Source organism: Myotis brandtii, unplaced genomic scaffold (genome assembly GCF_000412655.1).
Source record: "Myotis brandtii unplaced genomic scaffold, ASM41265v1 scaffold119, whole genome shotgun sequence".
Taxonomy (NCBI): Eukaryota; Metazoa; Chordata; class Mammalia; order Chiroptera; family Vespertilionidae; genus Myotis; species Myotis brandtii.
The window spans coordinates 1,233,200-1,259,310 of record NW_005354132.1 but is presented as its reverse complement, the minus strand read 5'-3'; the positions used below and the strand labels follow the sequence as shown (position 1 = coordinate 1,259,310).

General features: G+C 47.6%; 2 protein-coding genes across 7 annotated transcripts; one reads left to right on the top strand and one right to left on the bottom strand.

Annotated features, from left to right (window-relative positions):
* LOC102260359 (chromosome unknown open reading frame, human C1orf74) lies at positions 1–2,298 on the top strand. Of its 2 annotated transcripts, none has more exons than XM_005858499.2 (2): positions 1–158; positions 845–2,298. In XM_005858499.2, exon 2 carries the CDS (start codon positions 920–922, stop codon positions 1,727–1,729), a length of 810 nt encoding a protein of 269 aa, XP_005858561.1. In that variant the 5' UTR covers positions 1–158; positions 845–919; the 3' UTR covers positions 1,730–2,298. The 2 variants fall into 2 exon arrangements, with proteins under 2 accessions (XP_005858561.1, XP_014386680.1); XM_014531194.1 differs by having other exon boundaries at positions 1–492.
* On the bottom strand, positions 1,967–26,111 carry TRAF3IP3 (TRAF3 interacting protein 3). 5 transcript variants are annotated; one of them, XM_005858500.2, is made up of 16 exons: positions 25,882–26,111; positions 20,981–21,384; positions 18,734–18,881; positions 18,523–18,586; positions 18,020–18,044; positions 17,725–17,754; positions 17,539–17,634; positions 11,838–11,909; positions 9,466–9,606; positions 9,217–9,354; positions 7,900–8,035; positions 7,268–7,330; positions 5,589–5,648; positions 4,417–4,553; positions 3,407–3,520; positions 1,967–2,570 (listed from the first exon to the last, which is right to left on the bottom strand). In XM_005858500.2, the coding sequence occupies exons 2-16, from the start codon at positions 21,323–21,325 to the stop codon at positions 2,478–2,480; spliced, it is 1,662 nt and encodes a 553-aa protein (XP_005858562.1). In that variant the 5' UTR covers positions 21,326–21,384; positions 25,882–26,111; the 3' UTR covers positions 1,967–2,477. The 5 variants fall into 5 exon arrangements, with proteins under 5 accessions (XP_005858562.1, XP_014386654.1, XP_014386659.1 ...); XM_014531168.1 differs by lacking the exon at positions 25,882–26,111 and adding an exon at positions 22,699–22,719; XM_014531173.1 differs by lacking the exons at positions 3,407–3,520; positions 4,417–4,553.

Sequence of the window (26,111 nt, the reverse complement as noted above, 5' to 3'; positions counted from 1 at the left end):
GCATGCGCAGTAGACCGGCTCTGCCGACCGGAAGCCGAGCGGGCGGGATTTCCCGTGGGGCGGCGGGTTGTACGGTTCGTGGCTTGTGTGGCGGCGCGAAGGGACAGGAAAAAGAAGTTCCTGAGCCCGCGAACCTGCAGCGGAAGTGGAAGGAGAACGTATGTGTGTGATGCCGAGCCCTCTTTCTGGTTTAATAAGTCACGATAATTGGCTCCGAAAAGGGTGTGGGCATTGGAGTGAGCCCTTCCGCGGAGGGTCCGTGGATGTCCACCAGGAGGGATGGCGGAAATTAAAATACCACCCTCCTGCAACTCTTACACATTTCATTTATTTACTTTTACAGGGTGAGATGGTTATCAGCCCACATTCTAGTGTATGTCAGTTTCATCAGATGTCTATTCTCAGAACTCTGCTGGCGGGAAGAGAAGGGGAAATTGGCGGTGGAAAGAGTACATTTGGAGCCTAGAACTCTGCCTCCGAGGGCAGTTTTAGGTGAAATGCTCAGAATTTTGCAAGAGACTGTCTTGCCTCTTCGTTGCCCCAAACTTCTCACAGTTTGAATCAGAGAAAGTAATTTACAAAAGCTACAATTTAGAATAGAAGCCAGAAAGAATATAAACCTATCCCTAAATCCAGAAAGACACGTGTATTTAGGGCTCAGGGAGATGGAGTCAACCGTAGAAATCACCCCATCTTGCCCGGCCTGGGTTAGCATTTCAAAGCATAAGGAGGGACAATGACCTTTGGAAGATGCTATAAGCCGGGGGAGGGCTGTTGGCAGGTGTCCTGGTATGTATGTCACTGGCTGGTTGTTAATAATCCCCTGGCCCTGCTTTGTTTTTAGGTTCTTCAAGTGTCCGGAGCTCAAGAGATGTGGCCCAGGGGAGGGAACTGTCTCTAGTTAAAGAGGCCATGCCTGATGTTGCTTCCAGATCCCATGTCGACACCAAGTCCTCAGTTGCTGGTGGCAGCTGCTCAGCAGACCCTGAGCATGGGAAAGAGACGGGGCCTGGCCCGAGCTGCCTGCCTTCACCTCGCCGGAGAGGTCCTGGCTGTGGCCCGGGGACTGAAGCCAGCCCTGCTCTATGATTGCAACGGTGCGGGGACATCAGAGCTCCAGAGCTATCTGGGGGAGCTGCAGGGCCTGGGCTTCCTGACCAAGGGACTTCACATCCTTGATATTGGAGGCAACAGCCTGATCGTCATACCTGAACATGTATGTCAGCACCTGGAGCAGGTGCTGCTTGGTCCTGTAGCCTTTGTGGATGTTTCCAGCTCCCAATCTCACCCTTCTATCCGCTCCCTGGACCAGCTTCAGGACTTGAAGTCCCTCATTGCCAAGATCATCACCCATTTGCAGGGGTTGCAGAGGGACCTGTCCCTGGCCGTCTCCTGCAGCAGGCTCTGCTCCTCAGACTGGAATCTCTGTACTGTGTTTGGCATTCTCCTGGGCTATCCTGTTCCCTATACCTTTCACCTGAACCAGGGAGATGACAACTGCTTAGCCATGACCCCACTACGGGTGTTCACCGCTCGGATCTCATGGCTTCTTGGTCAACCCCCAGTCTTGCTCTATTCCTTCAGTGTCCCAGAGAGCTTGTTCCCAGCCCTGAGAGACATTCTAAACACTTGGGAGAAGGACCTGAGGACTCGATGTAGGGCTCAGAATGACTTTACTGACCTCAGCATCTCCTCTGAGATAGTCACCCTGCCAGTTGTGGCCCTCTAACTCCCATGTAGAAAGTTCTCACTAAATATTCAGCTCCAAGTCAGGGATTACAAATAGGCATCATCTCAAGTGTCAATTCTGAGCATCATGAGAACACTAGGGAAGAATGCTCTAGTCAACTGGCCACGTCTGTGACGGGCACGGGAACAGGTGGTGGTGGCAGCATTGGTAGTACATACTTGCCATTTCTATACTAAGGAGTCCTCTTGACTTAACTGAGATGTCTATTCCTTTTTTACTAGATAGAAGATAGAAGGAAAGAGATTGTGGAGAAGGGGAGTGAGGGGGTAGGTGGAGAAGAGTATAAGGGGGAAAATAGCTATTTAAAAAAAGGATTGTGGAGAAGAAGGGAGGTGGAGGACAAGTAGTGTACCCTCGTATACTATATGTATGGTATGGTAATGTTGTAAATATACTCTGTGGGTAGTGTTCACTAGAAAATAGCAGGCCTGGGCATTACTGCATGTTTATATACCTCCAACTGAATTGGACTAAGGAAAGTAGACCAGGATGCTCAAGTGTCATATTTGATGTGATAGGTCGGTCATTCATGAATAAACAATTCTGGGGAACAGAAATTGTCAGACGAAGTTTATTTGTTTATTTTACAGTAGGTGGAAAAAAATAATAAAATTAGAAATCTCAGTTGCGTTGGGAAAACCCACACTTGAAAGTATCCAAACCTTCTTGAGTTTTTTATTGAGTTTTTTGCTTCTAATTTTCACCCAAGGCAGCTGTCAAAAGTTATTCAGATCATCAGGCTGTCCTTGTTGGCCAGGAACACTGCTAGTGCTATAGCAATCATCACGATCAGCATCGATAGCCATCGGCCACACTGCCTCTGAGGGTGGAGGGGGAGAAGAGAGAAGCCATGGGTTGGTTGGAGAAGATATAGGCAAAAACAATTTTTCTTCCCATTCTGGCCCCGTGGGAAATCTTGGGTTGGTGGAAGAGGGGAAGGTTTTCTCTATCACTTTGTTACCTCCCTTGGGATAAAACCACTTTGCTGGTAGTCAGTGGCCCATAAACCAGGATCATTGGCCCAGGGAACCACAGCCAGCTGGGGCCAGGTACTTAAATACTGACAAGTCCAATCAAAAGTGGAAAATAACTCAGCAAAATTGTATTGTTCTCTGTTCATATTCCTTGTTACATTTTCTCTCCTCATTCTGTCCTTGCCACTACACTCAATAGCCCAAAAAAACACCATTTCCTATTTTAGCTAATAGTCCCTTCAGGCTTAAGAGTTGTTCCATGAAAAAAAAAAAAAATGCCCTGGCTGGTGTGCTCAGTAGTTAGAGTGTTGCCCTGTGCACAGAAGGGTTGTAGGTTCGATTCCTGGTCAAGGGCATGTACCTCGGTTGCAAGTTCGTTCTCCGGCCCATTGGGCTGTATGCAGGAGGCAACCAATCAATGTATCTCTCATATTGATGCTTCTCACTCCTCCCTTCCACTCTAAAGTCAATGGGAACATATCCTTGGGTAAGGATTAACAACAACAACAACAACAAAGTTCCATGCAAATTAAGCTGGGGTGCATAAGCCAGTGTTTCTTTCCTTGGTTGCTGTACTGTCGGCATAAACCAAGCTGAATGGGACAGGCTGGTCAGAAGATGTGGCTAAAGGAGGAATAGTCCCACCATCATCTAGGGCTGTATGGGAGGATCACGCTCTTACTCTGGGAGGCAGCTGCTGGCTCTGGTTCAGCTCTTCTCGACAGTGCTGCAGCGTACGCAGGCAGGAGAGGTACTCATCACTGAGGTTGTCTAACTCTGAATGCAGTTCTCTGCACTGCGGGGGAGAATACCACCAAGGTCATCACCAGGTAAAGGAGAAGGCCCCCTGTCAGTTACCCATTCATTCATTTGGAATTTGTACTACCTTCCTTCCTTCCCAGGCCTTCTCAGTGATTTCAGTTTGCCTTTTGCTGTTTGACCCAGTTTGTCTGGAATGTGCTCATTTACATGAGTGATTATAATGCATATTATATATTAATTACTTATAGATGTTATATAAGTGTGTGCTTTCATGTGACAGTGAGCAAGTGCTTTGTAAAGGGGACATCAAAAAAATGAAATTCTTATGGAACAGAAGACCTGGAAGTGATCACAGTACAAGGCTCTTGGTCAGTAGCCAAGGATATGTGTTTGTGAATTTGTAGATAGGAAGAGTTTTGTTACTTAAAAGACTATAAAGTTTTAACATACTGCCGAAACCGGTTTGGTTCAGTGGATAGAGCGTTGGCCTGCGGACTGAAAGGTCCCAGGTTCGATTCCGGTCAGGGGCACGTACCTGGGTTGCGGGCACATCCCCAGTAGGAGATGTGCGGGAGGCAGCTGATCGATGTTTCTCTCTCATCGATGTTTCTGACTCTCTATCTCTCTCCCTTCCTCTCTGTAAAAAATCAATAAAATATATTTAAAAAAAAAGTTTTAACATACTCAGTGTAGCGCAAAGTTTGAGGAGTTAATGTTCATGAAGTGTGTTTGAGTTTAGGTTGACTTACTAAAAGGTAGCTAATAAAACGAATAAGGATTGTATAAGGAAGGAAAACGATAGACAAACTAACCCTAAAGCAAGACAGTTTTTACAGTCAAATGAATACCTGGAGGCATCCAATCACAATGTCTGGTGTTGAAATCCCTGCAGGCTGAGCCCCCCACTACTACCTGAGGTCACCATCTCACCTCCTTTTCCTTGGCCTGGAGCTGCAAAGTCTTCTTTTGCAGCTGGTCTTTGAAATCCCAGTCTTTCTCCTTCCCTGTACCCTCAGGCTCCACTTCGTTAAGGGAGGGCTTTGGGCTCCGCACAGACAAAGCCTGATCTAAAAAAGCAGCCAGATTCTCAGTGATGGTGAGGCCCACACCTCTGAGGAAGGGCCCTGTCAATGAGAGGACCCCTGGGAGTGAGGAGAAGGGTGGGGAGGGAGAAAGAGGGCCTGTCTTTGGTTAGACTTCATAGGATGTAATTCTCTGACTTTTAAAGCACTCCCGTTGGGACCCTGCTCAGACTGGACAGAGAGCTGGAATTTGAGCCCCACTGAGGGCAAGGTTGGCATCTTTTTATCCCTAGTCCTGTCTAATGCCAGATACTTTTAGAGTATACTTCTTAATCCAGTTTCTTTGGTTAGGGGTCATAACCCCCTTCCTTTCTGTCCTTATTTCAGTCATGAGAAGGCAGTCACATCCTAGAATTCATCTTCGTGTGGTTAAAGATGGTTTTTCAGCCACCTGGCAGTCTTAGTCTTGTGAAGAGACCACTGGACTAGTGGTTAAATTCTGCATTGTTGTCTTAGCTGTGTCTTTAATTTGTGTGACCATAAGACCTTCCTTTTCTTATCCATACTATGTGGGTGTCATGATTTCTGCCTTCCATTTACCCAGTGATTGTGATGAGAAAACAAAAGGCCTTGTGTAGTGGTAAGTGAGGAGTTTTTGCCCCTCCATATACATGATGGATTCTCAGGAAGCTAAGGCAACAGACTCTTGAGGGCTGAGAGTGAGGTCACTTCTGCATGCAACATGGTTTAGAGGGGAAGTTGGATGTGATCTGGAAAGTCAAGTGTAAAAATTGACATGCAATCCTGAGTTCAAAATCAATTTATTGAAATGTTCAACACAGACATGTTTTGCAGGGGAAGTAGAAATCCCTTTTCACAGTTTACATACCTCTCAGGGTAGGAGGCTAACTAAAGTGTTCTCAGAGCCAATGATCAGCCCTTAACAAGCTTTCCCAGATCCCTGACCTAACAGATGCCAGAACTGGATGGGACTCCAAGAGGCCATGTAGTCCATCCCCTGCCTCTAGGCAGGCATGGAAAGAGCAATGTCTTAGAATTTGTGGAAGTAAATTTGCTGACCTTTCTGTATTAAGAGTTTCTCCTGCTCTTGAAGCTGTAAGGATTGACTCTGAAGCAGACCTGTTGGAAAACACAAGAAACTTGTCTGTGTTGGTATGTTTACTGCAAAGCGTGGCTTTTCAGCACTTTGCTCAGAACCTTAATTATTAAAGATGTCCCCATCTATTATTGGTTAAATTGTGTTGAAGTCATAACTTAAAGTATCTCAACATGTGATCTTTTTGGAGATAGGTTTTTTTACAGAGGTAATCAAGTTAAAATAGGACATTAGGGTGGCCTAATTGGATATGACTGGCATCCTTATAAAAAGAGGACATTTGGACACAGACATGCATAGATGGAAGACATGTGAAGAGACACACAGGGAAGACAGCAGCTACAAGCCAAAGGGAAGTAGCCTGGAACAGATCCTTCCCTCAAAACCCTCAGAAGGAACCAACCTTGCTGACACCTTGATCTTGGACTCTAGCCTCTAGAACTGTGAGAAACTAAATTTCTGTTCTTGAGTCACCCAGTCTGTGGTCCTGTTATGAATGCACCATCTTATATCTCTTCCGACTATGTCTTTACCTTTAAGTCTCTGCTTAATCGTTACCTTAAAACAGTGGTTCTCAACCTTCCTAATGCCGCGACCCTTTAGTACAGTTCCTCATGTTGTGGTGACCCCCAACCATAAAGTTATTTTCGTTGCTACTTCATAACTGTAATTTTGCTACTGTTATGAATTGTAATGTAAATATCTGATATGCAGGATGTATTTTCATTGTTACAAATTGAACATAATTAAAGCATAGTGATTTATCACAAAAACAATATGTAATTATATATGTGTTTTCCGATGGTCTTAGGCGACCCCTGTGAAAGGGCCCCACAGGTTGGCGACCCACAGGTTGAGAACCGCTGCCTTAGAAGAAAGGCTTTCCCAGATGACCCTGTATAAAATAGCAACATTTTCCTTTAGCCTGCTGTATTTTTCTCCATAGCAGTTCTCACTACCTGACACATTTGTTCACAGAAACTCCATACTTTACTCCAGAGCTTACTTAGAATGTCAGCTTCTCGAGGGAAGGAGCCGTATCAGTTATGTTCATTACTGTATCCTCAGTGTGTATAGCTAGAAGTGGCCGGCACTTGGTAGGGGCTCATGCCATATGTATTGAATACATAAGTGATTTTCAAGTGACTTCTTGCCCACTCAGCGCCTGCTCTGGAGAACCACTGTATTAATGGAATCAGGTTCTCCAGCTTCTCAGAAATTGTCTACTCTTCCTATGAAAAGTCTCTTCCCCTCTTTGGCCCCAAAATATAGTGTTAAAGTGGCACGTGTAGAGTGAGCTCACTTTCTGAACCATTCTAGTGACCAAGGTCTATGTGACATATTCATGTACGTAAAGAGAATATACAAAATAAGAACTACCTTCGAAAACTTAACACTTTAAAAAACCTGTAGTTCTGGGGAAAATGCAGATGGTTGTCACTGGCATGGAAGGAAAAAGGCAGAAAAGAACAAAAAGGACAGGCTAATATATAATGTGTGAAGAGCTATGTAAATGACCTCACTTCACAGAACAGGGATGTCAGAGGTAGGGGAGCTGCCAAAGACGGGACCCCAACCCCTCCTCTGGACAAACACCGAAAGGCCACCTGTGCTGCTTTTCGAATCTGGAAAGGGAACTTACTCTGCAACTGCTGTACTTTGGTCACCAGGGCGAGTTTCTCCTCCTCGGACCTCTTTAGTTGATCTAAAAATGAAATAATACAAACCAAAATAGAAGAACCCAAGATTAATGCACCCGACACCCGAGGATGGAAATTCCTCATAGGTACTGCCTTGTCCGTGGCCTCTGATATGTGTCAAGTGCAAGTTGCCCTTCCTCCTACTTGTCCCAGCTCTGAAGAGGTAAACCGGAACCAAAGTACCTTGGATGTCATTTGCATTAACAAATGGGGTGAATTAAGTGTTGTATTTGCCCACGGTTTGGTCCTCTCTCAGCTGACTGCTCAGAAACCTTTCAACTGACCTTTCCCTTTCAAATCAGGAATGTGGCCGGGACACATGTGACTGATGTGGAGCAGCTGTGGTCCGGCCCAGAGGGATGGGCTGGAAAAGAGCTGATACTCCAAGATGCGCTAGTGCCACAAAATCAGTTTTCAGTCATGGATGATTAAAGCAGCCCTGCCTTTCCCTCAAGGTACAATGGAATCTTAAAACCAACCAAACAAACCAATGAAGGACTGAGTGAAGCCCTTTTCTCCATCCAGCTTCTTTCGCTGGTCTCACTCGGCCAGAGGCCCCCGAGGAGAAGGGTACCTTGGAGGTGCTGGGTGTCCGAGCTGCACAGGTCTCTGTCTCCCTGTAGGCACTCAATCTTGGCCTGCAGTTCCTGGTGCTCATTCTCCAGAAGTTGCAGTGCCTGGTTCATCTGCAAGTCTCTACTGTCTGCTCCCTGCAGGGAGGAAGAGGGGCCGATGCAGAAGGAGGTCAGTGCTAGGGTGGAGGGTGGGGGCTGATCCCATGGAAGAGGAAAATTACAGGAGAGTGTAGAATTTTAGAGAGGAATACTAGGGAAATAGGAAAATAGGGACTTAAAAAAATCTTCCCTTTGCTCTGCTCTATTCCTTTTATTACAAATAATGCATTCGATTTTTTTCTTTTATATTCACAAGGGACTCATTTGGGTAAATGTCCAAATTCAGGAATACCAAATCATTACTTTTCTAGATGTCTTCACTTTATCTTTTCATTTCATCCTAGCATTATCAGTTTTTTTTTTTGGTAGTGTCATTTTCACAAAGAATTAAGGTTAAAAAGAAAAAGATTTGTAAAAGTCGCCTTGTAGGTGATTTGAGATGTGGATGCAATGCAGTGGCCAGCAGATTCACTCATTTGATAAGACACCCTCTTATCAAGTGAACTGTATTCAGATCCCCACTTCAGGAAAATTAGAAAAATAAACCTTTTGAGATGGTCCTCACAATTCCAAACCAAGTAAGAGAAATCTATGGAAAATAATAGTTAATATTAATGAGGGCTTATATGTACCAGGCGTTGTGTTAAGTGCTTTGCCTGGATCACATCACTTACCCCTCAGAGCAACCCTATGTTATAGCTACTTATTTTCGAGATGAAGAAACTGAGGCTTGAGGTTGGTTAACTTCTCCAAGGTAACGCAGATCAGAAATGACAGTACCCTTGAGAATGCCAGGGGCATGGCAGGAGATGTTACTACCAGCCTATAAGTAAACTCATGGCATTTGTTCTGTGCCAGTAGTGGGCATTTCTGAACTGGATGCTGTACTGGGATGGGCGCAGAGGATGGGCTGGGATCTGACAGTAGGCTGCTGAACATTTCAGCCCTTTGCATTTGAATGGCGTCATTCCAATGGACACTTAGTTTGTCTGCATGGGCAGTGCAAACGTCCTGGCTAAACTCAAAATTAGATTTCAGAGCCAAAACAGTGAGTCTGGTACGAAGCGGGCAGTGAGTGAGGAACGGAAAGCCAGATGCTGTCAACTGCCTTTGGGGCCCCCAATCCAGGAGCAGCTTCTCTCATCACTGCTGTCACCAGCCCTCCTCTCCCTAAACCCCGCCTCCTCTCCCACCTCCCCACCTCCAGGGGCTGGTACCTGCAGTTTGGACTGAAGCACGTGGAGCTGGCTCTCCAGCTCTGTGTGCTGGGTCCCCAGGGTCCTCCAGTCCTCCTTCAGAGCCTCGTACTGGCTCCTCCACTCTTCACATTTCTGCTCAGCCAGAGCCAGGGACCGCTGAGGGTGAGCAAGGGAGAGGGTGGTACCTTGGGTTCCCTGGAGTTGTGCAGCTGACTCCCAGAGCTGCCCTGGGCCCCCAATGGCAAGAACTATGCAGCATCCCCGCACCTGCGTGATCTGCAGCTGCTGCTCTGCGCTCATTTTCTCCTCCAGCACTTTCTGCAGCGACTCTTTGGCTTTCTGCTCATAGCTGTTTTTCTGGTCTTCCATCTCCATCAGCACCTTTTTCATTCCCCAAGGGGAATATTTCTGTAAATTTGATGCAATTCAACAAGTACACATTGAACTTCTGTGTGCCAATCCTGAGCTGGGATACAGAAATGAAAAGAATTTGCCTACAGGGCAGATACCAGTGATCTGGTGGAGCTTTTCTTCCTGGGGAGAGCCGGGCAGGGAAAGTCCCTCGGGTGATGTGCAAGGAGATAACAAACAGGGCCCTCGGCAAATCTTTCTCAATCTGCTCCTTTCTCTCTGCTTCCCACATCTCAGTGACCAGCATGATCACCCATCCAGTCTCCCAAGCTCTAAACCTGGGAGTCACCTTGATTTCTCTCTTACTTTTTCCCAGTATTCAGTTGGTCATCAACCCTTGTCAAGTCAAGCTCCTTTACAGCTCACACCTGTCTCATCTCTAACCCTATGACCACCCCCTTAGTTCAGACTCTAATAATATTATATGAATTAATGCAAACTCTTTCAGTGCTGCAGTTACAAGGTCCTTTCTAAAAAGCAAATCTGATCCTGTCACACAACCTGCTTCAATCTCTCAGTAGATTCCCAGCGTCCTAAGGACCAGGTCCAAATTCCTTGGCATGGTTCCTACACCTTCGTTCAGACTCTAATAATATTATATGAATTAATGCAAACTCTTTCAGTGCTGCAGCTACAAGGTCCTTTCTAAAAAGCAAATCTGATTCTGTCACAACCTGCTTCAATCTCTCAGTGGATTCCCAGCATCCTAAGGACCAGGTCCAAATTCCTCGGCATGGTTCCTACTTAATAGGCCCGGGCTTTCATTCTGTGCCTTCTCCACCCAAGCGGAACTGCTTGCAGATTTCCTAAGCACTGTACTTTCTGGCCATTGCCTTTGCCCATGGAACTGCTTCTGCCTGGAGCATCCTTATCCACCCTTTTCACCTGGTTAACTTCTACTCATGCTCAAGATTCAACCCAAGAATCATGTAAGTTCTGATAAATCTGACCCTTAGCCCCCAACATCATGGGTTAGGTAGCTTTTCTTAGTGTTCACACAGTATCCCCTGCATGTCTCTATCTTTCCACTCTATAGCCTTTTGATGTATGGGACGATGCTCCAAACTACTGAACCGCACAGCCAGGGCCCCATGCCTTTCATCTTTATGCTCTGTGATGTTGGGGAACACAGGTAGCTGTTATTGTCAAATCTGGATTACCCACTGGGTAAGCGTAACCTAGTTAATGCAAATTTAAGGGATCAATATGAAATCATTCCCATTTAGCTTTGGAATCATCTGAAAATTTGGATTTAAATGTGAATGGGTCTTATGTCCTTAGAATTTTCATTAGAAAGCATCTCCAGGAATTATTGGTTGAGGTCATACATGGGTATGTCCCAATTATTGGACTTAACTGTGCTGGTCACTGGACAGCTTTATCCTCCATTGAACATGAATTCATTGGCATTCTGGATTATATGTCGGTCTCTTATGAGCTTGGTTGGCATAATTTAGTTTCTAATTTAGAGTCTGACAAAAGAGGTCATACTGAAAATTTAAAGTTGTGGATCAGCAAATCTATAGACTCTTCTATAAACTTTTCTGCAAGACTCCAACTGTGTGGCCAGGTCCACCTTATCTCCCTAACTCCAGATAGGAGCAGTCTTCCTGCTCCAACTCATTCTCTTATTTGACATGTCCCTACTTATCAGAAACACATCACTTCTAAAGTGTGAAAGCTGGTTTCTTTCTATCTCTTGTAATCCAAGATCAGGCCAATCAAGAGATTACTGAAGCTGGATAACAATGTCACAGGGAAGCTAAGAGTCACAGCCTTACAACATTCTCCGCAGGTTGCTACAAGATGAAAGTTGCCCATGGAATGAAAAGAATTTTGCAAAATTTCATTATGACATTCAACTCATCTGTTCAAAAATTGGGACCTGTGTGGGCCTAGTTGGGTGGTGTGAATCTTTACCAAGGTTCCTCCCTATAGCTCCAGGTATTCTCAAGGTTGCCCTGGGGCTGGCAAAGTGCTTGGTGCCGGGATTCCTTCCCAGGGTGCAAAGGGAAGGGCACTGGGAGAAAGGGAGAGGAGGATAGAGATAGAATGTGGACGTATGGCATATTGGGGATCAAAGTGAAAATGGCAAAGCCATAACTGGTTGAGTAGGAGTGTGTGCCTTAAACTCTATCAGGTGGCATTTCTAGAGCGTTAGATTGAGATTCAAGCATTCTCCTTTAATTCTAGATTCCTGGGCTAGAAGTGTTCTCCAGAATGCTTACCTGGGTACAGGTGTACAGCTGGTTTTCTAAGGATCTCAGTTTGCCCTTCAATTTGTCTTCATTAAGCTGTCCCTGGAAGAAATGGGATGAATAAATTGACAAAGGATTTTTTGGAAGAAGAGGATCTAGTCCTCTTTTTTCTGGAATAGGAGAAGGAAGAATCAGACTGACCCCCAAAGTCCTCTCTCTACTTGGAGGTTCTCTATCAAATGGCTCAGGGATCCTAGCAGGGTCCCCTCGAGGGAAAGCTTCTAAGCTGTCCTTTCCTGCCTTCATTACCTCTCTCCTTGTCTGTTGGGCACTTCTGTACTCCTCACCTTCTCTCAGTCTTGTACATGGACCTTTACTTCTAAAGTAAAGGGGACTCCCCTCCTAGGGGGAGTGTACATTCTCTTTCTTACCCCTTATTATGTGCTGAATTGTGCCAGGCCCTGTGGGACACTGTGAGGCCTGTTCCTCCTCAGGCCTGAGGCGCCCCAGCTCCTCTCAGGTGCATTTCCAATGCCCCCAATGGTTTCCAGTCCACAATAACCTGGGGCCGAGGAGGGGACTCTGTTTTGAGGGGGCTCAGGGAGTTTCAGGGCACCTGGGGTAGGCAGGAAGTGGTATCTCACAGCTCTTGTTTGGCTGATTCTTCTAACCAGGGGAGCCAGGGGGCGCCCCCACCCTTTCTGCTTCCTGTATTACTCAGCTGGGCCTTGCAAAAGCAAAGGCTTTGCTGAAAATAAGTTTTTAAGTGTCTCCTGCTATTGATGTTTTTTCTAATGTCTCTCGTGTGAGAGCTGAGAGTCAGGGATTTTGCGCATACAATAGCCACAGGGCTTTGGGACAGATAACAGAGATGGACAAAGACCGCCACTGTTCTGGGCTCCAGAATAGCTGGTTACAGGACTGCATTCCCCAGAGTGGCCTGTTCATTGTCAATGCACAGGTCCTGAAATCCACTCCCTCCACACCCTCATCTCCTGCTTCAGATCTTCCAGCTGAGCATTTTCCTTTGCCTGAACTCTTACTCTGCAGATTGCAATCAAACCCACCGAGTTTAAGGTTTGTTTATCTTGCTAGAGTTTGGGAAGAAAACAGACCAACCCCAGGCAATAGTCTTACATTTTCCCCAGTGTCCTACCCTTTTTCGGTAGCTCCTCTCTCCTCCCTTACTATGGTTTCGATTCAATATTTTACCTCTTCCCACTGTTTTTGTATTTTAGCCAGACCCCAGATTACGTTTCTATTCATCTTGCAATGTGATACAATTCAGCATAACCCCCTGCAGGGGGGATAAAGGGCCACTCAAGTCATGGATTTAAAAAAAACTCCCTTGCCTACAGCTCTGCACAGACTCCCCAAGGCAGGCAGGACAGTGGCAGCCAAGTTGTTGCAAATGGGGCATGTAGTTTCCTGGTCTGAGCCCCAGCTCGCCCCACATGAAGCCCAGTGGTATAGGATGTGGGGAGAAGCACTTGTTACAGGCCTGTTGTGGACTTTTTGGGGCAGTCACACCCCTGGAGCCCAGGGCTCAGGGAGTACAGCAGCCCCATTTGGAGAAGGGAGCAAGGTGGAGGCCATACACACCTGGTGCCGGTCTAGGGCTTCAGCTCCTGCTCCTACGTGGCTCTCCCCTGCCTCTGTTCTCCAGGCACGCTAGCACCTCACCGCAGAAGCGCCAGCCCCAGCTCCTCACCGCAGAAGCGCCAGCCCCCAGCTTGACTCTGCTCTCGCAGAAGTGGCTTAGGACTGGCAGCCAATCCCCTGCCTTGCTGTCATCTCACGATCTCATTTCTACTTTGCGGAACTTAAAAACCCCCTTGTGCCCCACTCCTGTTTTTTTTATTGCCCAATTCTGAGCACTGGCTTTCCTGCCTGAACTGCTTTTGCTCTGCAGGTTGTCCCCAGCTTAGGACTCTGGTGGTGCCCTAGGACCTATGCATCCAAAAGGCCCAGAGTGAACTTGGAGGTTGGAGGCTGTGGAGGGAGCTGATCCTTGGGGTTCTAACAGAGTTGGCTGTGAGCATCTCTGCATTTGAAGTTGGAGATTCAAATCAGAGAGACCGAATGGGAAAAATAAAGGCCTGAACTGGGCTGAATGTCCTGTTCCGGCCACACTGGTGGTGCCCTAGGACCTATGCATCCAAAAGGCCCAGAGTGAACTTGGAGGTTGGAGGCTGTGGAGGGAGCTGATCCTTGGGGTTCTAACAGAGTTGGCTGTGAGCATCTCTGCATTTGAAGTTGGAGATTCAAATCAGAGAGACCGAATGGGAAAAATAAAGGCCTGAACTGGGCTGAATGTCCTGTTCCAGCCACTGGGCTGAATGTCCTGTTCAGTTATTTTTCCCAAATTCACCTTTCACTGAAGTTGAGGCTTCCATGGGAGGGGTAGAAGGTTGAATTGCCTTGTTTTTGGGGAAAAGTAACCGAAAAGTCTTTATTGAAAAGTCTGAGACCATTTTCCTTAAAAACAGGAAACGAGGGGGTTGATGGGGAGGAGGAAGAAGGGGAGGGTGAACAGTGGGAGGGGCAGGAAGAAGGAGGGAGAAACCACAGTGTGGCCAGGGGAACTTCTGCTCACCTGCTGGAGTGTGTGGTGTGAAACTGCCCCCATAGTCTACCTCGAAAATGTCTCTTAACACCTCCTCCCTATTCCCACCGGGCTTGCTGTCCTTCCAGCTCTGTGTTCTACCTGGGATATTATAAGTGCTCACTACCCGCACACCTATCCCGAGCCAGGGTCCCCACTGTTGTCAGAGAACCTTTTAAAACACAGATCTCATCACTCACTTTCAATTCAGTTCCGGAGCTATTGATTGAGCTCCTTCTAAGGATGGACCAGACACTGTAGGACTTTTTAAAAAAAAAATCCTAACCCGAGAATACTTTTTCCATTGATTTTTTTTTTTTCCAGAGCAAGTGGAGGGGAGGGAGGAAGGGAGGAGAGAGAAACATGGATTTAAGACACATAGATTGGTTGCCTCCTGCTCAGGCCCTGACTAGGGCCTGGGATGGAGCCTGCAACCAAGATATGTGCCTTTGACTGGGAATCAAACCCACGACCCTTTGGTCTGTGGGCTGATGCTCTAACCACTGAGCAAAACTGGCCAAGGTGACACTCTAAGTCTTTAAACCGGAATAAAGCATCGTTCCATTGCTATCCTGCTTATTGTCTATAGCAGTGTTTCCCAAACTGGAGATAACACACAATCTCTTGGATCTGAGATGTCTGTATTTTCCCTCTAAAGTGGAGTCCATACATTATTTAAGTTTGAGATACTATGTTCAACAGAAAAAGTGTAACGGTCATAATTCTAGAGACTTGTCTGAGGTCATTTCTGGTCTTATCTTTGGAACGACTCTGACATGATCTCTTCATTTCAGCCACACTCTGCTACACCCACAGCTTTGTCATACGTAGGCCTGGAACCATTCTGGTTTCTTTGCCCTTCTGCTTTTTCTGCCCCATCATCATTCCCACTTTTTTCCTGGTAAACTGCCCTGCATCCTCCAGGCCCCAGCTCAAATGGTCCCTGTCCTTCAGAACCTACCCTGTTTCACCTCAGGCCAAATAATGGCTCTCTGCTCTTTTCGTTGGGCCACTTTGTAGACACCGCTGTTACAGCTTTGTCACGTTGTGCTAGTTGTTTATGACACATCTCTCCCTTCCCTGCTGAGTGTGAGCTCCTCAGCCTCAAAGACCTCGCTCCTCATTTTTCCTGGTAGCACAGGGCCCAGCACTTGGTGGGAACTTATCAACTGTCTGTTGAGTAAAAGAGAGAAACATCTCAATGTAGTTCAGCCCTGGAAACCTTCTGGCCTGCACAGCTGTCTGCCCCAGACTCCTAGTCTCTGGATGGAAAGGACTTCCTTCATCTGGAACGTAGATACCTAAACCCAGGCACAACGAGGGATTCGAGGAGGGAGGGCTGAGCTTAGGAAATCTTTCTTACATCACCGCAAACATCTCAGTTTGGTTCCACGCCCTCCACTTCCTCTCTCTGTCTAAGCAGGAGCCCTCTGCGCGGTGGGCTAGATGGTCACAGAGGCCCTTGAGGGTGTGGCTTCTTTCTCTGCACTTGGTGCTTTACGCTCTGATGGCGTCAAACGGCTGGTAGCTCCCTAAACACACGAGTCTAGGGGTTTCCGCGGGGGATCTGAGGAGCCCTGGGAATCCCTGAGACCTTTTCAAGCGAGGTCTTCCCTTTTCTAACTACAGATCGGTTTGAGGCCAGATTTTCCTCATATGCTTCGACCAGAACCATGTTTTGCAACAGACTGAATGCAGAATCAGATCTGAGAATGGAGCTGTCTTCTGTTCAGCCAGACATTAAAAAAAGATTTGCAAAAGTTTAAAGCAATGGTACTCCTTTTACTATTTTTTAAAAATATACCTATTTTTCCTAAAAATATAAAGTTTAGGTTAACATGTAATGGATTTACTATTGTTATTTTAAAATTAATATATATTTTAAGATTCCAGTTTTAATTTCTAATATGGTAAATTTTAACATGGCAAATATAAAATTTGGGGGGGGGGGAGTTTCATGGTATTTTTTTTTTAAAGAGCATAAAGGGGTCCTGAGATTAAAAAGTTGGTGACTCATTGCACTAGACTATATTATTCCTCTTGGTCTTTGCCTGTGCCATATCCCCTGCCTGGAATATAGTTCCTTCTTCCACGTTTGCCTGGAAAATATTTACATTACTATAAATATTTCCTTGATTCTCATCTTCTTTAGAGTTATTCATTCCTTCTTATATATTACCATATCCTGAAAACATTTCTTTTTTAAAAGAATATATTTTTATTGATTTCAGAGAGGAAGGGAGAGATAGAAACATCAATGATGAGAGTCATTGATTGACTGCCTCCTGCACACCCCCTATTGGGTATCGAACCCACAACCCAGGCATATACCCTTGACTGGAATCGAACCTGGGACCCTTCAGTCCACAGGCCGACGCTCTGTCCACTGAGCCAAACTGGTTAGGGCTGAAACATTTATTTCTCATATCTCTGTATTGTTTAGGCATCTGACTCCCTGACAAAACCACAAGCTCTCTGAAAGCAGGAACCCTGTGTAATTAATCTCACTATTTCCAGTGCTCGGTACAGAGAACATGGTCTATGAATATTCGTTGAATGAATGGGCTGAAATCAGGAGATCTACATTTTAGTTTCAGTCCCGCCTCTAACCAGCAGTGTGACTTTGGGCGAGTCACTTGACCTCTTTGACACTCAGTTTCCTCGTGGGCAAAATGAGACAGACGGGATGACCTCTGAGGGTTTTTCCCACTCTCACATTCCCGTCTGGGCTGAGCAGTAGGTGCATGCCAGCTGGGAGTTCATATTGGTTATGAGTGCCGTACAAAAATAATCGGCATTTACCACAGTTAGTAATATTAACTGTATTGGGATCTCCCTTGTTCCAACAAATTAAAAACTGGGGATTCTTGCCCCTTTTGCTTCTGGGTCCTCCCTGGGTGTATAGCCCTCACGGCCCTGGATTTTGAGCCGTCCCATATATTTACTGTGACCATCTATTTGCTGTTTGACTTCTAGGTCTTAGCATCATTCTCTACCTCCTGCCTCTACAGTAGTGAGAAAAACACACACACCATACTCTTATAGGGAAGGTATGGAAAGGAGAAGGAGATGGGCAAACTTAGAAGCTGATGAGCTTTGTTCAGACAGAGGTTTCATTTCCCTTACCTTCCAGGAACTGTCAGAGGCCCTGATCAGGGTGGACAGTAGGTCTTGAAGAATCACCATTTTCTGTTTTAGAACCAGCTCTCTTTGTAGGGCCTCCTGGGAGCAGAATGCAAGAGGGTAAGATTAACCCGGCGCAGGAGAGAGGACATAGGTGGAGGAGTTGAGGGGAGAGTTCACGTTACTTACTTTGAGGTACTCGGAAAGCTGGATGATTTCCTAGAGAGAAAGGAAAGGGTAGTCAAGAAGACTCTAGTTCTCCTGAAGTCCCCGAACATGGAAGCAGAGCGGGGGTTGACTCGTGCAGAGTAAACTTTCTTCCTTGGTTCAGACAAAGTCCCCCCAGCCCCTCATGTCTATGCTCATCCAGGGAGAAGGCGCCCCTCCATCCCAGCGGAGTTTCTCACGGGATCCCAGAATACCAGAGTTTGGAGCAGCTTGTATGCCATCTGATTCAACTCCTCCAAGGTAAGGATTTTCTTACCTTATCTAGAACCGCAACTCCACAACTGGGAAGAGAAAAAATAATAACAAAATGACAATGGAGCAAAGAAACTACCAGGTAGGAGGTGGTGGGCTGATTCCCTCTCTATTCTCTTCTGAAAAGCCAATAGGGTGGGAAGATCTTCCTCTTTTTTTTTTTTTTAAACAAATACATTTTTATTGGTTTCAGAGAGGAAGGAGAGGGAGAGATAGAAACATCAATGATGAGAGAATCATTAATCGGCTGCCTCCTGCATGCCCCCTACTGGGGAGCAAACCCGAGCATGTGCCCTGACTAGGAGTGAACCATGACCTCTTGGTTCATAGGTTGACGCTCAACCACTGAGCCACACCAGCTGGGCCTTTTGTTTTTGTTTATTTAAAGAAGACGGACATGGACATTCATTGTGTTCCCTACATACTGGGTGAGGGTATTCAAGTGAAAATGTAGAGGAATGGATGGGATGTGAAGGAGTTGGGGTCAGGAACACAAAAGGTACTTACTTGGTTTGCTGACTGGCATCATTCTTAATTGTTGGCTGTGCTTCTTTTGCCTTTGTCTGAGTGCCTGAGAGATGGAGGAGCAGGTGATTCAGAACCAGGGGGGGAAAGTGGGGGAAGTGGGGAGGGGCAGGGACTCTGCTGCCAGTGAGCTGGGACTGACATGGCAGGATTCTCTGCAGGCCCCAGTGAGGGAGGGAGCTTCTGCTCTTACCACGATGGTGTTTGGGTGGCTTCTTGATGGGAATGTCCTGTGGTGGAAGGCCCTGGGCCTGGGAGGGGAGATGATTGGCCAGATCCCTCCAGACACTTGAGAGAGGGTGATGTTGGGTTGGAAAGACCTCAGAGCTGGTCCCTGGCACCTGGAAAGCAAGTGGCGGATGCTGGATGCCTAGAGCCACTAGGACAGGATTCTCCAGCTGATTGCAGAGAGGTGGACTGATGATCAAGTTTCAGGTCCAGAGGACCAAAGTAACCCCTTTAAGCCTTCAAAGCTGCATGCTTATTTGCTCTTGCGTTCCCTGTTTCAGCTGCCAGGAATGGTCCTCCTCAAGCCAGGAAACAGGAGCTGGGCTTGTCTCCAACTAGACTCTCTAGAATCCCCAGCTACCTTGTTTGGTCTCAGCCACTCACACAGCCAGCATGGTGATATGGAAAGAGAACGGGTCTGAGTGGGGAGTGAGGGGGTCTGGGATCAGAGCCCACCTTTTCCAGGTCTCAGTCTCCTATCTGTGTAATGAGTTTGGAGTAGATGAACTCTAAGCTCCCTTCTGTCTTCTAGGGATGGCTTCCTTCCTCTTAGGAATAGCTGGAATGCTGCTGAGGTGTGTGTGAAGAGAAGGTCAACTAGGGAATTGTAAAGAGGGGTGTAGTAGTAGTTGTCACAATTTAGTCTGCTCTTTTTATTTATATTTTCTTTTTTTACATATTCAAAAATTCTATGCTTTGCTTTGAACATAACACTCAGAGGCTAAGAAATGCCTGTGGTATTTAATCATGCAGACCAACTCAATCTCAATAAAACTTTAAATATATTTTTATTTATTTCAGAGAGAAAGGGAGAGGGAAAGAGAGATAGAAACAACAATGATGAGAGAGAATCATTGATTGGCTGCCTCCTGAACGCCCCCCACTGGAGATTGAGCCAGCAACCTGGGTATGTGCCCTTGACTGAAATCGAACCCAGGACCCTTCAGTTCACAGGCCCCTTTAGTCCACAGGCTGATGCTCTATCCACTGAGCCAAACCAGCTCAATAAAACTTTAAATAACTGATAGGCTCAGTTGGAATTCTTTAGTTAATTGTGTTTCCTGACCGTTTAAAATTTTTTATTTGATTTTAGAGGGAGAGCAAGAGACAGAAACATCGATATGAAAGAGAATCATCAATTGGTTGCCTCCCGTATACACTCTGACTGGGGATCGAACCTACAAACTTGGTTTGTGCTCTGACCAGAAATCAAACCAACAACCTTTTGGTGCATAGGATGACGCTCAACCAACTGAGCCACACCAGCCAGGGCCCAATTTTTTTCTCCTTAAATATTTTTTCAACAAAAGCATTCAGAAGCCCTCTTGCCTTAGAAAGTACAGTGTTGGTTTTATCTTACAGTTGGGCTCGAGGATCATTTTTCTGAACAGCACCTTCTACTGTGGACAACAGGTCCACTAGTTAAGAAGCCCCGACAGAGCACCTACTCTGGGTAGGGCACAAGGCCAGGCGTTTCCAGGGAATACAGTAGACCCACCCCTGCTGTCAACATGCTCAGCATGGATGGGAAGACACAGATAGTTTGCTGGCTGAGGTCATTTGGACACACCCTGTTTCTTTTTGCCAACATAGCTTCCCCCCAAGCCAGACTAATGGGTTCTTGGGTCGTTATTTAATCTTAGAGGATGAATAGCCTCATGAGAACCACAGAGAGCAGAGTTGGAGAAGCTAGGGAAGGCTTCCTGGACAAGATGAGGCCTTAGCTGAATGAATTTAGTAGAGTTGGAATGGCCCAAGAGGAAGAGAGAAGGTGGGTGGGTGCAATAGCTTACAGAAGAATAGACCCGTGTGTGTGTGTGTGTGTGTGTGTGTGTGTGTGTGTGTGTTTTGAGAGGGTCATCAGAAGATTGGCCCGGCCTGGGTACCTGGCATACAATAGGCATTCAATAAATACGTGTTGAATGATGGATGAAGGATGTAGAAGATGTGTAGATTGCCTACATTTGAACTGATACTAAGAATTAGCTGTGGAATTGTTTTTAAAATTATTTTTTCTCTCCTATAAGGCAAGTGCAAAACAAAAATAGCTAAATAGACAAGCAAAAAAATACAACAACAAAAATCTCTGTGAGTAAGTGGCTAAGGGAAACTTTACTATATGACTGAGGAAGGGACTTAATTTGAATCACTTTTTAGTGACCTGGAGCCCACCCACCCCCCAACAGAGCAGTGTGTCCCTAGGCATGCCCACCTGCTGTCTGGGGGGAGGGATCCTGTTGGCCAAAGCCAAGAGCTTCTTGAGTTCAGCCTCCTGGCCTGTCCTCCTGGAGGGACTTTGCTCCCTGTCCGGGCCTCTCTGTGTTTTGTCTTTCTCCTCCACCTCCAGGTTCCTTCTCCTGAAGAACTGCTGCTGTCGGGCTCTCTGGAGCTGCTCTGTGTGCTGGGTCCTCAGCGCCTTCCCCACCTGGCGGCAAGTGGTCATGTTGGGGCGGCAGCGGCGGCTTTCACGGGTCTCCTGTCGGCGCTCATACTTGGCCTCGTAGCTCTCGGCCCACCGGGCCAAGCCAGCGGGAGGCCTGGGGTCTGGGCTGATCATGAGGAGCTCCTGAGCACCTGTTGTGCTTGGCTTCCAGTTCCTGGAATAGCTGTCTGGATCTGCCAAATGCCAAGAGGGAGGAGAAGGGGAGGGGTCAGGAGATGGGCAGAAAAATGACTACCTCCCTGGACAGGGGCGCGGAAATAGCATATACATGTGGGTTGAAAACAGAGGAGGTGATGATGTCAAACTGAGAGTCAGGACTCTCAGGGTCCAGTCTCTGTGCTAACTTCTGCCTTTCTCCGGCCTTTGTCTCCCCCTCTGCAAAGTGGAAAGTCTTTCTGGCTGCCACTTCTTCATTCACCAAACATCTCACCCTGCCTCTAAGTCAGGGGACCATGAGAAATCATTGATAAAAATCATGAGTTTGTCACCTTTTGGATGGCAGGGATGTGTTCACTCTTTGGGGATTCCTAGAGAACCAGTTGAATGGCTCCCTGTTCCCAAATCTAAAGGACAAGCCAGCATCTTTACTGCTCTCTTGGCCCAGGTTACTAGAGTAGGCGAGTGACTCTACTCAAGGCCTGGAGGGACACCCAGACCCCTCCAAGGTGTGGCCAGTCCTGAGACCAGCACCCGCTGCTTTCTTCTTAGCCCTTAGCAACCAGCTGTGAGCTTGGTCCTGGGCACAGTCCAGAATGGAAACCCCACCCTAATTCCTCTAATCATGGTCCATTGGCACCCGACTCCCAGCCCAGACCCGGGCTCTGACTCTCAGGTGTAGATCAACTCAGATCAGTATTGGCCAAGCACCGGCCACAGGCCCAGTGCTGGCGAAACCCATAACAAAACTTCCAGCTCAATAATTCTCACCATTGAGAGTTTCATTTTTCTGGAATCACCTCCCTGTCAGAACTAAGTATGGTGTCAAGTCTGCTTTTCTTAGCCCAGACACAGGCTGTGCCATCAAAACCAGCAATCAGCCCGGCCGGTATGGCACAGCGGTTGAGCGTTGACCTGTGAACCAGGAGGTTATTGTTCAATTCCTGGTCAGGGCACATGCCGGGTTGTGGGCTCGATCCCCAGTGGGGGGTGTGCAGGAGGCAGCCAATCAATGATTCTCTCATCATTGATGTTTCTATCTCCCTCTCCCTCTCCCTTCCTCTCTGAAATCAATAAAAAATATATTTAAAAAACCCAGCAAACACATGGATTTTGTCTCCTTAAGGTCATTACAAACAAAAATAAAACAAAACCAAACAAACCAAAACAGCAGCCCAAAGTCCCCAGGCCTTCCTGTAGAGGCCACACTTTGTCGCCCCTTTACGTGGCCTTAACTGCTGCTCAGATAACCCCCCAAACCCTTCTTCCTTCTCTGTGTTCCCCTCACCCTCTCCTACACCCACGGACCTTCTGCAAATGTGTTTCTTTACCTAGAACCCTCTGGTAGCCTGGCTGAGTTGGGGCTGGACTTGGCTCAGCTGGATCCTGAGTGCTGGAAATTCTGTGCCCTTCCTCCCCTGATCACAGGAGTGACTGCGGAGGGAAGAGGAGCCCCCCTTACAGCTGCCGCTTCTCTTCTGGGTCCCACAACCTGGGAGCCTTAGTTCCTGAGTAGGTCAGAGAAGGGTACCTCAACTGCACCAACAGCAGGTCTTTGCCAGCTCCGGCCCCTCGGGTCCATTTACAGGCCAAATAGACTGAGCAGGTAGCAGCCTCTGTTCCTTCATCGGAACTTCACTGCCCATCTGGCTGGGTCTGGAATTCTCTGCAGGACTCATTTCCCAGGGTCAGGGGTGGGGTGGCCTCACTCCCTGAGAGGGGTCTTATGTGGTTCAGCCCTGCACCTTCTCAATTGCCTGAGTCCTGGAGGGGCATAGCCTGGTCCTGTGTAGGGCTGACCCTGAGCAGAGCTGTGAGGGTGCTGTCATGCTTGTTCTAACATCCCACCCTGGCTGCCTCACCTTTTTTGGTTAATCCTCCCCCGAGGATATTTTCCCATTGAATTTTAGAGAGAGTGGAAGGGAGGGGGAGAGACAGAAAGAGAGAAAGCGAGCCATACATTGGTTGCCTTCTGCGTACACTCCGACCAGGGCTGGAGATCAAGCCTGCAACCAAGGTACATGCCCTTGACCTAATCAAACCCGGGACTCTTCAGTCCACAGGCCGACACTCTATCCACTGAGCCAAACCAGCTAGAGCTGTTTCACCTTTCTTTAGGCTTTTCTCCTCACTCTGTAGGGGTCCTCTGACTTCCCATCTGCCACTTTATTTATTAAAAAACTTAGATAAGCCCATTCATGTTAAGTTATAAATGACTGGCTGGAGGAGACTGGGATTAAGTGCAGGTGAGCCCCTGGCTATTCTGCCATGGATGGGGAGGCAGGGAGCTCAGCTCTGGGCTCAGTGTGCTATAAATGACTGGCTGGAGGAGACTGGGATTAAGTGCAGGTGAACTCCATGTCTGGCATCCTATGCAGAGCCCCTGGCTACTTTGCCATGGATGGGGAGGCAGGGAGCCCAGCTCTGGGCTCAGTGTGGCTTTAAGTCCCGGCTCTGACACCTACTACCTATGTGCTTTTTTTTAAAAAAATATATTTTTTATTGATTTTTTTTTTTTTACAGAGAGGAAAGGGAAGGGATAGAGAGTTAGAAACATCGATGAGAGAGAAACATCGATCAGCTGCCTCCTGCACATCCCCCACTGGGGATGTGCCCGCAACCAAGGTATATGCCCTTGACCGGAATCGAACCTGGGACCTTTCAGTCTGCAGGCCGATGCTCTAGCCACTGAGCCAAATCGGTTAGGGCCTACCTATGTGCTTTTGAAGAAAACTATTAAACACCTCTGAGCCTCAGTCTCCCCATTTATAAAATGGAAACTTATCTCATAAGGTTATGAGGATTAAATAAAAAAATGCACCCCAGCCGGTGTGGCTCAGTAGTTGAGCATTGACCTATGAACCAGGAAGTCACGGTTTGATCCCTGGTCAGGGCCCATGTCCTGGTTATCAGCTTGATCTCCAGAAGGGGGCATGCATGAGGCCGCTGGCCAAAGACTCTCATCATTGATGTTTCTATCTCTCCCTCTCCCTTCCTCTCTAAAACCAGTAAAAATATATTTAAAAAAAAGAAAAGAAAAAAATGCATGTCAAGCATCTGACACATAGCACACAACAAATGTCAGCTTTTTATAATAATAATAGAGATCGGCTATGATCATTATTACCCCCTGTCCTGCGGATCTTGGATACTGCGGACACGGTGCCGTAAGACAAAGGCCCCAAGCTAACCTAGCGCTCCCAGGACCAAGAGTGCCGCACCTGCCAGTCCCCTTTTCTCTTGAAGGGGTGCTGTTTACCCCACAGAGGGGATGCCTGTCCGGGACATCCTCCTATTTACTACTCTGGTTCATCTGGCCTCTGGGTTTGGGCCAGAAGAAGAAAGGGCTTCTCTGTGGTCAGGACACAGCCACCTTCTCAGCTAGGCCTGGTAGAAAGGCAAAGAGATGGGGGTGAAGAACTGTGTCCAGCCTGCGGTCCACCATTACATGTGGGGGGCGAGGTCCCCACCCTGTTTGGCTCCAGGTGACCACAGGCTAGGAGAGGAGGCGGATCCCTGGGTATGGAGAATCCTCCCCCTTCCTGCCGTGAAGAGGACAGGGCCGTGGGGAGGAGCTGAGTCTGATGGAAGGCCTCTCTGGACGCCACCAGGCTGTCTGCACTAATCCGCTGAAACAGGCTGCCTCCTCCGCTTCCTGAGGGGCAGGTGCTGGGGCTTGTTACCCAAGCGGGAGGTGCGCTAGAAATGGCCCCTTAGAGAAGGGAGCATTCCCCGACCCCCAGGCCCTCACGCCTGGTAGCACTTCTGCGGACAGCTGAGCGGAATCATGCCCAGCTCCTGGGACAGCTGGACTGTTCTGATGGCTTGCACCAGGAGGCCATGTGGGTCGGCTCACTGACAGCGATGGGCTGTAGAAGAAAAAGGAACTGGTCCCTGTGAGGTTCAAAGATAGGTCACTGGGCCACTGCCCGGGCTTTCTGGCATCTGTGGGGTGCCCCTTGGCAGCATGACAGGGCCCAGTGGAGCTCTGGGGAGACATGGGACTGGCTGGGGACAGCCCTCCTCACTGCCAGAGGGAGATGTCCGGGTGCTGGCCTTCTGAGTCCCTGTTCCCACTTCCTGGCTGTGTGTGTGGTGAACGGTTTCCCAGTCCAGAGCTCTTGCTGTGAGCCAGGACAGATAGGCCTACACTTAAGCTGCTGGGAAGGCAGCTACTCGTTTGGGGGACTCCCTGCTTTGAAGAGAGCTGTAAAAGTTCACTGAACTTACGCCCCTGTCACTAGGTAGCCTGAATCCTGTCATTGACTCACCCCTAATTCAATCTAACGGATGGAGAGAGGAGCGATGGAAGCCGTACACTGTGGCCAGTGGCTCCGGAAACCAGTGCGGGGTGCTTTCTTAGTTACCCAACGCCCAACACTCTTAAGCTCCACCATCTGCTCCTGTGTCTCCCCCTTCAGCTTAGGGAAGCTCCAATGAGGGAGGTGCTTCTGTTCCACCCCAGAGTCGGGGGACCCCAACCTGAACACAAAAACATCCTCCACCTCAGTTACCTTGGGTCCCAGGCTCCAACCCAAGCAGCTCAGAAAAGCCTTCCAGCTCCTGGGTAGATCTTGGCTCTGGTCTCAGATGGGGCAAGACAGCAGCCGAGTCAAGCGCAAGCTTTCAATCCATGGCTCTGCGTCCCCTTAGCATTTCCCTTCTTGGTACTGTTTCTCTTTGCGCAGAAGCCTCGCTGAAACAGGAAACAGATAAAGCCACAATGCTTGCTCACCCCAGTTCC

What these genes read in the sequence shown, in the direction of transcription:
- LOC102260359 (XM_005858499.2), top strand. Translation starts at nt 920, where the DNA reads ATGTTGCTTCCAGATCCCATGTCGACACCAAGTCCTCAGTTGCTGGTG.
- TRAF3IP3 (XM_005858500.2), bottom strand. Translation starts at nt 21,325, where the DNA reads ATGATCAGCCCAGACCCCAGGCCTCCCGCTGGCTTGGCCCGGTGGGCC. An exon ending in TCCCTCCCCCCAGACAGCAG is followed by an intron (nt 18,882 to 20,980) that starts GTGGGCATGCCT and finishes CTTGCTTTCCAG; the next exon opens with GTGCCAGGGACCAGCTCTGA. An exon ending in GCCACCCAAACACCATCGTG is followed by an intron (nt 18,587 to 18,733) that starts GTAAGAGCAGAA and finishes TCCATCTCTCAG; the next exon opens with GCACTCAGACAAAGGCAAAA.